Source organism: Megascapheus bottae, chromosome 5 (assembly GCF_031878675.1).
Source record: "Megascapheus bottae isolate mThoBot1 chromosome 5, mThoBot2.hap1, whole genome shotgun sequence".
Taxonomy (NCBI): domain Eukaryota; kingdom Metazoa; phylum Chordata; class Mammalia; order Rodentia; family Geomyidae; genus Megascapheus; species Megascapheus bottae.
This window is the reverse complement of record NC_143513.1, coordinates 45,907,644-45,921,313: the sequence shown is the minus strand read 5'-3', so window position 1 is coordinate 45,921,313 and position 13,670 is coordinate 45,907,644. Positions and strand designations below refer to the sequence as shown.

The 13,670-nt window shown below is 37.6% G+C and overlaps 1 protein-coding gene across 1 annotated transcript in view; it reads right to left on the bottom strand.

The window, feature by feature from the left end:
• The window catches only part of Scin (scinderin), a 66,578-nt gene that overhangs the window by 44,170 nt on the left and 8,738 nt on the right, over positions 1–13,670 (bottom strand). The window contains exons 3-4 of the mRNA XM_090333051.1: positions 13,324–13,485; positions 1,830–1,979 (exon numbers count right to left, since the gene is read on the bottom strand). Of these exons, the coding sequence (XP_090189177.1) occupies positions 1,830–1,979; positions 13,324–13,485 (312 nt within the window). The remainder of the gene's footprint in view (positions 1–1,829; positions 1,980–13,323; positions 13,486–13,670) is intronic.

Here is a 13,670-nt window from a genome sequence, read left to right as displayed (position 1 = left end):
GAGAGATGAGAGATGAGAGAGAGAGAGAGAGGAGAGAGAGAGGAAAGAAAGTAAGAAATATATGTTCATTATAATAAATTTAAAAATATAAGGTCAGATGGGAAAGAAAATAACTAGCAGCCATCTCCATGGAGTCAAAGATAATACTAGAAATATTTCAATATTTCCATTCCAGATGTATTTGCACTCTGAATAGCTATATGCATATAAACTAACATTTAAGATAATATAAATTTTAATGTAAGTGTTTGATAATTAATATTTGTTATTATTAACATGAACAATTATTAATATTAACATTAGCAATGGTGATTTCACAATCACCATTGTTAATGTAATAATTTTTCTTTTAATGTAAGTTTAAGATTCTGTAAATTTTATACCCTGCCTTTTTTTTTTTGCCAGTCCTGGGGCTTGAACTCAGGGCTTGAGTGCTATCCTTGGGCTTTCTCAAGTCTCGAGCTCTACCACTTGAGGCATAGCACCACTTCTGGCTTTTTCTGTGTACGTGGTACCAAGGAATAGAACCTGGATCTTCATGCATGCTAGACAAGCATTCTACCACTAGGCCAAACTCTTGGCTTCCCTGCCTTTTCTTATAACATTATACCATGAGTATTCTCCTCTTCAAACTAAAATTTCTAAAAGTCCTTAATGTAAAAGTTTATATTTGTAGCAGACCACAAGTGGGTCAGGCCTGTAATCTCAGCTACTTAGGAGCCTTCGATTTGAGGATTGTCATTCCAAGTCAGACCACGCAGAAAAGTCCATGAAACTCTGATCTCCATTAACCACCAGAAAGCCAGAAGTGGAGCTGCGGCTCAAGTGACAAAGAAATTATATCTATAGGTAGTAAATGCAGGAGATTAAAAAAGTTGTTATATTAATAAATCCTGAAAATGTTCTGTAAGGTCAGGGAGGAATACAGTATTTAGTGCCTGACATACTTCAAGTATTCATTATATATTTGATGAGTGAATAAATATAAATAAATTTGTTAAAATATAGCAAAGTATCTGGGTATGATTATACCCTTTGAATGATCATCTCTCTTAAGAGAATATACACAATATGTACTCTAAGGTAGGGACTATAGTTTTCTTAAAAAGGAAAAACTGGCCAAAATTAATTGTACAACATTAGTAAAATAGTTAAGTAAATAATGTTACTCTACAGATCTATAGGTTCACAGTAATTTTAAAACTATAATAAAATCACAAGTATTTTCTCTATTAGATAAATTGATTGCCTTTATTAAGTATATAAAATATAGATGCATTTAACATATGTCTATAATACTTATTTCATTCTTTTAATGAAATAGTTTAATTTTAGATTGAAGAAAAATATTTTTCATTTAAATAAACCAGTTTTGAAAAGCAACATTCATTCAAATCAATACATAGAACTTGTGCATATTTATCATGTACAATCAAATGTCAAGAAGCCTAGGTAAATAAACTCTTATCTTCCTTCCAAGACATATTCTTATATTCAACCAGAAGTAGACTTTTATTTGTCCTCAAACAAAATTATCCATCTATTGCACCTCATAAAGCACAGGACAGAGAGTCAGGATTTAATCATGCAGATAGTGAGACAAAATAGGCATAACTTTTTGGTTTTCTTAGTTGCATGATTTAATCTCTCTTTGTCTCTCTGTCTCTCTGTCTCTGTCTGTCTGTCTGTCTGTCTCTCTCTCTCTCTCTCTCTCTCACACACACACACACACACACACACACACACACACACACACACATACACAAACACACTTGTGTCTCTGTGTCTCAAAGTGGTAACCCTTCAATAAAAAACAGAATTCACAATACCTCTATAAGCTCAGATGGCTCACTTCCTTCTTCCACCACAATAAGTTGAGATCTTCCTTTTCGTTCATTGTCCCTAATACCAATGGCAACCTGGCTTGCTTTCAGACGTTCATATTTATTGCATGAGGAGCCACACCACTGGTAAATTTCCTAAAAGAAAGAGAGAGACCTTTTGACCTCAAATGAATGTGAAAGACATCCAGACAGTGTAGTATATATTTGGGTTTATTAGGAAACAAGCAAACAGGTATGAAAAAGAACATTAAAATTAGCTACTATTGAGGCATATATGAATGAATATATTACATCCCATTCTGCCTCCTACTGATTGGTTAGAAAACATTTTAACAAAAACTACGAAAATAGCTCTCAGTAGTCTTCATGTAGTACATAACTTACTAGTTATGAAATTAAGTCAATATGGATTATTGAAATTTAAAACAATAAATCTTTTCAAAAAGCTAAAATCTGTTATGGTAATGTTCTTTTGTTTTATTTATTTATTCATCATTATTTTTTTTAAAACAGTGCTCAGATTTTAACCACAGAGCTTTGAGCTTGTTAGGTAGACACTTTACCACTTGAGCCATGCCTTTGGCTGTTTTGGCACAATTTTTTTTCTAGTCCTCACAGAACATCTATCTTCCTATTTTATACCTCCTACCATAACTAGGATGACAGGCTTGTGACAGCACACTCAGCTGTTTCTACCGAGTTGGAATCTCCTGAATATTTTTGCCCATACAGCCTGGAACCATAGTCCTCTAGATCACAACCACTAAAATTACAGAACTAAGCCACCAGGGCCTGGAAAAGGTAATCTATTTCTGGTGGCATAAAAACTGACATAACTCTTTTCTTTTTGTAGGTCCTGGGTTTGAACTCAGGGCCTGAGCTTTGTCCCTTATCTTCTCTGTGCTCAAGGATAGTGCTACCACTTAAGCCATAACACCATTTCCAGACTTTTCTGAGTAGGTTATTGGAGATGAGAATCTCAGGGCCTTTCCTGTCCAAACTGGCTTCAAATCTCAATCCTCAGATTTCAGCCTCCTGCATAGCTAGGATTACAGGCATGAGTCACGGGCGCCTGGCTTGATGTAACACTTTTGTAAAGCAATCTGTTCATTAATTCATTCAAATCACCAATTATGAGTTGTGCATATGAATCTGTACACCCATGTTTGGACATATAATATTTACATAGTACATATGTATATATACATTGTATGTATATATAGATTTACACACATTGTTAAATGAATTAATCCAAATCTAAGGTATCTAAAATAACTTTTTCTGAAGAGCAATAAAAAAAGTAAGGCTTTTGACCCAGGAATACTATAGAGAACTCATTTTAGTAAGTTACTCAAAACTTACTATCTAAGTAAGTATAAAACATATCTAAGATGTTTGATAATTGTAATTTTGTGAGCATTATTATTTATGATAAAAATTCACATTGGTCTATTGGTCTATGGATTCTAAACTATCCTCCTTACTGTTTTGTTCTGGAAATCCTTCTGTTCAGATCAATTCACAATTAGATTCAATTATAGAAAATATTCCATGTCATTGCTCAGAGACCACAGTTTCTACTTTTAATACAGTGTTTTACATATATGCATATATGTATATATACAGAAAGACAAGAATGTTTTTTTGCCAGTCTTGGGCTTGGGCTCAGAGCCTGAGCACTGTCCTTGGACTTTCTCAAGGCTAGAGCTCTACCACTTGAGCCTCAGCACCACTTCCAGCTTTTTTTCTATGTATGTGGTACCGAGGAATCGAACCCGGGTCTTCGTGCATGCTAGGCAAGCACTTTAACCACTAGGCAAAACTCCCGGCCCGACAAGAACTTTTAAAAGTGAAAGTTCCCTTTAAAATCAGAGATGACTAAATCACAAAAATTGTCAGGGAAGACTCCCAATTTAGTATAAAAAATGATTTGTGTTAAAGCCATATAATGAGTGATTGTTGTCCTTAATGTACTGTGTTATCTCTCATCTCTTTTGCCATCCCTTGGTTATCTCATACTGTTACAATATTTCACATTGTTATCTGATATATTTTATACATGCTTAATTGGCTATCTGAAATTGGGTAGGGAAGGGGGGAAATCAATTGAGTGGGGGGAGGGTGGGAGGGAAATGGGGACCATGTCATGAGAAAGGGTATCAATGTTTATGAAGTTATGCACCTTCTATCTGGTGAATATAATGTAACCCTTCTATTAATCACAATAAAAAAGAATCAGAATAAAAAAAGATTTGTGTTATGATTGCTATCTTAATATTTCCATTTCACTTTGTGCTAGAGATTAATTCAGATAAAACACACAATAAAAATTTCATTTTTATGACCATAGTCAAAAGTCAGTACCATTTGAAGAGTCACCCTAATTAAAACACTTCCAGGGGCTGGGAGTATGGCCCAATGGTAAAGTACTTGCCTAGCAATCAAAAATCCATGGGTTTAATTCCTCAGTCTCACATCCACAGAAAAAGCTGGAAGTGGTGCTGTAGCCCAAGTGGTAGAGCACAGCCTTGGGAAAGCTCAAGGACAGTGCCCAGGACTTGACTTCAAGTCCCAGGACTAGCTAAAAACAAAAGCCCCTCCATTCAAACTAATTAAATTTCTATATCTTATTCAGTGATAATAGTAGTACATTACAACTTGCCTTAAAAAGTCAAAGCCAGCTGGGCTCCGGTGGCTCATGCCTGTAATCCTATCTACTCAGGAGTCTGAGATCTGAAGATCTCGGTTCAAAGCTGGCCTGGGCACTAAAGTCCATGAGACTCTTATCTCCAATTAACCACTAGAAATCAGGAGTGGTGATGTGGCTCAAGGAGTAGGGCAGTAGCCTTGAGCTGAAGAGCTCAGGGACAGCACCCAGAATTCAAACCCCATGTCCAAAAAAAAAGTCTACGCCAAATTTAGGAATGCATAAATTTAAATAGTTTATATTCTACCGCTTGTGGATGATGTGTTTAGGACATCTCCTTTAAACATAGCTCCACCATGTTGAAATATAAGTGTACACAGTCAGCACTATTAATAAACTTTACTGCCCAACACTTACTCTATTCAAAGGTAGATATGGTAGGCTACTTTCAGCCACTCACTGCACAGAGAAACTCTGTACTCAATTGGCACCAGGCTTTTAAAAAAAACTCCTCTAATTCATCTTACTCTGTTTTTCAGAGGGAGTGGGCTTTAAAGGGAAATCCTACAAAGAGCTAAAACAAAAATTCTGAATTGATATGGCAGGTTAATATGCTTCCTTATAACAAAAATGTTGCTATAATCTAAATTACTGTATTTATAATATTTTCATTAGATTTGGCTGAAAAACCTTTCCTGCATTTGATTTAATTGTACTAGACAGTAAAGCAAACAAGTTTATCAAGGCAACTATTTTGCCTTCTATGATCCTGAGGCACATAGCAACGAAGTATTACATGTCAAATTTCTTTGGGAAGAGATATAAAAATAACTCCCTGCAAATATGGAAAATTTTTAATTGAGAATGAAGTTTGCTTAACTTCTGGCAAAAGCATATTGCCTATACATACCCTCTAATAGCAATTTTTGGATCCGAGGCTTGGAGTTTGGCCTAGTGGTTAAAGTGCTTGCCTAGCATGCACGAAGACCCAGGTTCGATTCCTTGGTACCACATATATAGAAAAAGCCAGAAGTGGTGCTGAGGCTCAAGTGGTATAGTTCTAGCCTTGAGAAAGACTAAGGACAGTGCTCAGGCCCTGAGCTCAAGCCCAGGACTGGTAAAAAAAAAAATTGGATCCATCTCAGCTATTAAACAAAAACAAAATTACTCTCCATAACTGGAAAAAGAAGAAACAAGGACATAAAAGCAACCAGTTACTAGCAATTAGGCCAACTGAGCACAATGAAGAAATAAAGACAAGGAAGGGAGTTACAATTATAGAAACAACCACATTGGAGGAGGGGAGATCTACTGTTGGTTCGAAAAACCAGTGGTTTCTAGAATTTCCTTTGAACTCTGTGGCCAAAGTTAATAAGTAAGACATGAAAGTGCAGCAAAAGGTCATTTGGGGACAGGAAATAAGAAAAAAAACAATGCTGAATGATGGCCTTGAAGAGAAGCAATATTCCAAAAGCTGAGTTTGGGATGGCACACATGGAAAAGCTCTTGTGATGTTGACTCACAACTTGCGTGAAGAATTCAACAGGGCTGAGCCACCCTCTGTCCCTTTTCTGTCATTTATTTGAAATCTATATTTTTTAAAGATGAGACTAGAAGCCTAGACTTCTTTCTTATTTGTACTAGCCTTGTTCTACTATGGTTAGTTTTTCCTTATATTTAAAAACCAAACACAGAAATAAATTAATATAATCCTTTTCTCTAAGCCTTAAAATTATAATGGTTTTGAGATACTTTTAGTTTATCTTTCCCATTTAAAAAATTTCAACAGGACTTCTTAAGTATTTGGGTAAACAGATGTTTGTGTTTTTATATCTTATTTTGTTGTTGACTCAAAGCCAACTTAATCCAATACCAATAACACACACACACACACACACACACACACACACACACACACTCCTCTAAATGAAGGATGCAAAAGGGTTTGGTGACAATAAATAAATAAAAAATAAATAACTGCATCAGAACATGGAAAAGGCCATGGTAACAGACAGGAGAATCAAGACATACTTACTTAGAAGGCTAAAACTTTTGTGACTGACTGATAGTACCAGGGTGTGCACGGGAGGAAAAGGAAAGGTGAAACCAACTTGGACAATTCTAGCTTGGCAGTTGGCAGTGGCGTCATTCATCAGCATCAGGTAAACATCTTTTTTGTGTGTGTGGGTCATGGGGCTTGAACTTGGTCTGGGTGCTGTCCCTGAGTTCCTCAGCTCAAGGCTATCGCCCCACCCCTGGGCCTGGACAGTCTCCCTGAGCTCTTCAGCTCAAGGCTATCAGGTAAACATCTTTAGAGGATTCTCTTCCTAGCACCAGTGGCAGTAGGTAAAACTATGCTCTCTGTGTTGGACAAAGTGTTTTAGCAAGCCAAAGAAATTTACAATCATAATTAGATTCATAAGAAAAGAGCCTTACTTTGGAATGAGAACAAAATGTACCCATCTTTAATTTTAGAACTAAGTATCTTAATCATAGGAGAGATAAGTCTGAAAAGCCAACATAGCTTTCATATAGAAGAAACCATTTTGCTCTAGTAAACAGATGGGCCTTTTGTTTTTCACTTATTCTTTTTTTTTGGTGGGGAATGAGTAAGCTGCTGTCTAAAAAGTTGATTTTGTGAAAATAATTCTAACCATATTGTATCACATATATATTCTAACAAAGCACATACATTCATCTGATTTTCACTGTTTAAGGGCACTGCCAAACCTGTCTCTATTATGGTTCAACAAATCAATACAGCTTCAAATTAAAACAAAAAAGAAAGGTAGAGTTGGATATCAAGGAGCAGAGCCTTGGCCTTATGTACCAGGAGGTGTGGCAGGAACCACAAGAATATAAAATGATGTAAGACTGATTTGTCTTCAAGTTCCAAGAGGAAAAGAGTAGATGAAGAATAACTAATCTCCAAAGTAACAACCATCCCATTAAAAGATGGGCCAAAGACTTAAAGAGAGTCTTCTCTGAAGAAGAAACAAAAATGAAGAAATGCTCAACATCTCTGGTCATAAAAGAAATGCAAATCAAAACAACTCTAAGATTCCACCTCACTCCAGTTAGAATGGCCAGGATCAAGAAATCTAATAACAGCAGATGCTGGAGGGGATGTGGCCAGGAGGGATCACTACTACACTGTTGGTGGGAGTGCAAACTCGTTCAACCACTATGGAAAGCAGTATGGCAGTTCCTCAAAAGACTCAATATAGAGCTCCCCTATGACCCAGCAATTCCACTACTTGGCATTTACCCAATCATCCAGAAACAAGGACAGAATAAATCCACTAGCACAACAATGTTCCTTGCAGCACTATTCACCATAGCAAAGACATGGAACCAACCTAGATGTCCCTCAATTGATGAATGGATCAACAAGATGTGGTATTTGTACACAATGGGATTCTATGCTGCTGTCAGAAAGAACAACATGGCTCCATTTGTTAGGAAATGGAAAGACTGAGAAAAAATCATATTAAGTGAAGTAAGCCAGACTCAAAGGAACTTAGGCTCAATGGTTTCCCTGATTTGTCATAATCAGTAGAAACCTTGGGCTCTCCTAGCAGAGATTTGCAATAGAGCAAAACCTTGATACAAAAGGCCATATAGTATGACGCTAAATGAAAGGATCTCTACGATATAGAAACATAAGCCATATAGTGAATGATTGTTGTCCTTAAGGTACTATGTTACCTCTCATCTCTTTTGCTGTCCCTTGGTTATCTCATATTGTTACAGTATCTCACTTTGTTACCTGATATATTGGACATATTTGTATTTGGTTATTTGAAATTGGTTAGGGAAGGGGGGAAAACAAGAGGGGGGTGGGGGTGGGGGGAGGAAATGGGGACCAAGACATGTGAAAGGGTATCAATGTATGTGAATTAATGCACCTTCTATCTGGCAAATATCATGTAACCCTTCTATTAATTACAATAAAAAATATAAAAAGAAAAGAATATTAGGGAGCTTGAGCAAAAAAAGCAACAAATCTTTTAGAGGATCTCAGTATTCTTCCTCTCCAATTACTTTCTGATTGCCATGTTTTGTATAATTTCTGTCAGCCTAAGTTATGAGGGTGGCAGAACCTTTAAGAGTTGGGCCTGGATGGAAGTCTTTTCCATCTAGAGGTTGCAGAGCACTGCGCCTTTGAAGAGGAAATCGGGATCCCAGCCCTTCCTCTTGTTCTCTCCTTTTGGCCTTCCAGATGCCAGAAAGCCTGTAGCTTCCTCCATTCCCACCATGATGTGCTATCTCACACAGGCCCTAAAGCTACTGGGTCAATCAACCATGATCTGCTTGACCATGAGCCAAAATAAACATTTACAATTTGTCATTGGCTTTAGGGATTTTTTTCACAGTGACACAAAGCTGACTAATTTCATAAGTCACATGGTCACCCATGAACCGGAGCATTCTAGCAGAAATCACTGTGGAGATGATTCATTCAGGCCAATGGGCAACAGTACAATGTGGACATAGTGGCTTAGCATTCCAGAGTGGCACAAGGAAAACAAAGCGCAGAGGAAAGTGTTAGAGAGGCTAAAAGAGCCAGGAAAGGTCTTGCAGAACATCAAACTGAGGCCAGGTATATTCTCTAACAAATGTCAGAGAAAGAGGGCCAAAGTGAAGCTTGAGAAGAAATAAATGTCTGTTTCAATGGAGATTAAAGGTGAGTGAAGATAATCAGATCTATTCTTTCATTTCCAGCCTCTCCCCATCCCAAGCCACATTATTATATGCATTATTATTTGCCCAGTACCCAAGGCATAGAAAAGGGGATGGGATAAGCAAAGGTGAATTGCTTAAATAGCTACTATAATTCACCTTAATAAAATAAAAACTGGAGTTCATCATCTTAATCCAAACAAGTTAGATTCATAAGCACAAATACAGCAGGCATTCTCTCATACACATAATCTCCCTTTGAAAGATTTTGGTAGAGGTAGGAGGCCAGTGAGAGGAGAGAAGAAGGATAAGAGAGTAATGAGCAAACAAGTATAATCAAAGTTAAATACATGTATGAAAAGGGCACAACAAAACACAATTATGCAAATTTAATGTATAAAATTAGTGTATGATAATAAAATGAATTTATAAATTACCTTAATAGTACGAAAATAATTTTATACATCCTGCTGTGAACCTAGGAACTTGAAAATGGAATCAGGTTGAGTTACAGATGGAAAAAGAAAATTGTATCATCTCTGGACACAGGACGGAATAAGACTATATGCTACATGTTGCATAAGTAACCAGTTGCTGAATGACTACTACAGGTTTTTGTCCTTGCAACCAGAACCATTAAATGAGAGAGACTAATATAAATGACTGGATGAGAAATGTGACAGATGTAGAGAAGCAAATCTCTGAATGGTGACAAGAAAGTTAGGTGTAGACCTGGCACCACAGGTGTGAGACACAAGGCAGGAAAAAATAGATAAGAGGTCAATAAACAAACTATGGGGAAAAAATCCCAACATCTGAGCTACATACTTTAGCATGAGATGGCACTGCATGCTTAGTAGATAAAGGTGTCACAGAAGGGGAGATAACTGCAGGCAAAGGAAGCCATCCCCCCAAATCAAGAACACTGGAAAAACATGTTATTCTCAGGTAATAAGACTATATCAGTGGAGAGGAAAGAGCGGGGAAGGATGGAAGCTACTTAGGAAACAAAATCAGGGCAGTGACTGAGATGGGGAGAAGTTACCAGGGTGCCTCATGGATTGGGCATTTGAGAGCTCAAGTGAATGGCAGTTCTGTTGGGGAAATGGTTTTGAAATGAGAGTTAAGCTAGAGAGCTCATTAAAAAATAAGCTTGAAGGTCTCATCATCTACAAAATGAAATACCCTGGAGTCAATCTGAAATACTGATCTTGAGCTCAGACCAGAGTTCTGACTTAAACTATGAAATTGAGATTTGCTTGAGAAAAATGTATAAAGCGAAAATGATTAAAAAGATAGAAGTCTATCTCTCTGTCTCTCTCTCTGTCTCTGTCTCTCTCTCCCTGTCTCTCCCTGTCTCTCTCTGTGTGTCTCTCTGTCTCTCTCCGTCTCTGTCTGTCTGTCTGTCTGTCTGTCTGTCTGTCTGTCTGTCTCTCTCTCTCTCTCTCTCTCTCTCTCACACACACACACACACACACACACACACACACACACACTGACATCTGCTACTTGGTTCTACTTCATACAGAGCAGTTCCACTTTAGGCAATGAAAAGACTGTGACCTAGGAATGGAACAACCCAGCCCTCCCACATCAAGCCATTCATTCCACCGCTGTCCACGTGAGTCACCTGCACACACCTACAGAGACTTTGTCCCATTTTCAAACAGGAATGACAGCTGTCATTTCCCAGATGTGATCCTTGATCTAATGAGTGCCAATCACAGTAAGCTAAGGCTAGAGATGGCATCAGAAGCCAGAGTTAAGATGTCAAAGAATTAAGGAAGCAAAGAATGCAGCGGTTAATGATCTACCGTCGGTCAAAGAGCTCAGAGTCAGGAAGCAGGATTGGAAGCTGTTCATAATAACAACACAGATTAGTGTATTTGTATTACAATTAAAATATACAGAAAAAGATTTCAGAAAAGAAAGCCTTTCCTGGCTCACGCCTGTCATCCTAGCTACTCAGAAGCCTGAGTTCTAAGGATCACGGTTCAAAGCCAGCCCAGGCATGGAAGTCCTTTAGACTCTTATCTGCAATTAACCACCAGAAAACCAGAAGTGGTGCTGTGGCTCAAAAGTGGTAGAGTTCTATTACTCTAGGACTCTAGCTCTAGGGACAGCACCCAGGCCCAGAGTTCAAGTTCCACAATCGACAAAATTAAATAAATATTAAATAAATAAATTTGAAAAGTCTTAAAAATAATGGCAGTGGGGCCAGGAGCATAGCGTGGTGGCAGAGTGCTTGCCTAGCATGCATGAAGCCCTGTGTTTGATTCCATGGGGCCACATACACAGAAAAAGCCATAGGTGGTGCTATGGCTCAAGTGGTAGAGCTCTAGCCTTGATAAAGTCCAAGAACAGTGCCCAGGCCCTTGGTTCAAGCCCCAGGACTGGCAAAACAAATAAACAGAAAAGTAATGGCACTGATGAGTTAGCTTATCATTGGAAAATCAACCACTTATTTGGTGCCTCTAGGGGCCTACCAATTAGATAGCTTTATAGGTAACAACTTTGTTTTATGTTGGAAAAAAAAGAAGTCATTTTATATGTAAAGACACTGTAAATTAGAAAGGGCATTAAAATGGAAGTGGCAAAAAAATAAAAGTTGAGATAAACAATATTGTGCACAAGCTCTAAGAGAGTGTTGCAGTTGTGTTTTGGAGCTGAGTGGGTGTGGGTATTTATTTAAATATCTATTTTTGATGTGAGCTAATGAGAGGGTGGAATAGTAGCTACTTTGTGCCTAAATCTGAAATGCAAGACTCAAATCTGGTTAGAAAAATGGATAAGCTTTTAAAGTGGAAAAGGATTTTGTCATGAAATTTACTGTAAAACTCAGGACAAAAACATTTGGTGTTATTGTGATCTCAATTGCACATACAAGTTGATGTGGTCCAAAAGTTCAATTACTGGTGGTAATGAAATACGTATATACTCTAACTTAGAGAAACTGATGGACCTCATACCTTGAGGGTATGCTGTTGTCGAATTAATAATAGAACTGTGTAGCTGTATTTTCAGAATCTCCTATGCATATGGAATATCTTTCTTTTGCTCTGTCCATAGGTTTAACCCAAAATATTGCCCAAAGAAATACACTAAAAATTTTAATTTAAAAGTAAAAAAAAAAAGCATAGAGGAGAATCAGAATCAGATATGCCTAGAGTCCAGTTCTGGTTTACTGCTTACTCTCTATGCAATGTTGAGCAAGATCAAGCCCACCTAGATCTCATGCTAACTGAAACAAGGCTGATTGGGTCAAGTCTCTGTATAATTATTGGCTCACAGATGTAAGAAATGACTAGTAGAATATTGATGCAAAGACATGATCTGAATGAGGATCTTGAAAAGATAAGAGGAACCCAAATAAGCTCCATTTCCTTGACTTTCTTTCCTTGCCACATGATTTTTCAGTAGTAGAAAATAGGAAACTCCCCTCATTTCTACATTGAAATCTTACATTTTGAAGACATAATTTAAAATTACCTACTGGGGTCTAATACAAGGCCTTCTTTGCCATTTGAAAACAACTGAGAATTTTATCTGATATTAGAGGGGTCTGTTTTCCTGCAAGAAAATTTAATATACCACTGCCCATGCCATTAAGATGATACTTGATATTTATACTTGAGTTTTTTCACCCTAATAACCCTAAAGTAACTGAAAACTATGAAATAGTGTGGCACACACACACACCTTTTTGTGTACATGTATTAAAAACATTCCCCCAAAATTTTCAGCCAACTGTTTGGATTCATCCTATGATTCATTTTAAATTCTAGAACCTTTGATTGCTGGAGAAATCCATTTTACCCCAGGCCACATTTTCTCACACATAATTATAGACTAAAAAAACAACACTTAGCGGAAGTTCTGTTCAGAATGAAGGGGAGATATGCTAAGAATTATTCCATTTCTGTTCTATGGTAGGAAGACCTAAATCACTATTCTATTCAACTTACCAAAGAACATGGAAACTTTGAAGTATCCTTTTAATGTGTCATTTAAATACTTGCCAAGGACCTCTTTCAAAGCATGGAGAACTCGTGACTATTGCCAATGACACATCAATGTACAATCTGACAGGATATAAAAACCACTCTGTGTGTGTGTGTGTGTGTGTGTGTGTGTGTATAAGGAACTTACGGTGCCAAGGTCTATGATGAAGCAGTCGCCCTTGTTGAAGCTCTCCCAGCCTAGGGGAACTTCCGTGGCCCTGACCACTCTCCGTCCCTTCACGTGGAGGAGCCTCCTAGCTGACAGGTCATTGGTGAGAACGTGGTTCAGTCCAGATGCCACACCTCCGGCCTGATCAGTGGGAAGAAGCACAACCCAACACAAAAAACAAAACAAAAAACTGATGAAGCCAAAAAGTGGACAAAGCAAAGCATAATATCACAAGTGTTGGTGCTAGAACAAAGTCTGCTAGGCAGCGTCAACTTAAAGTGGATGACTCTCTAAACCAATGGCACTCTAAATACAGGTTTGCCTGC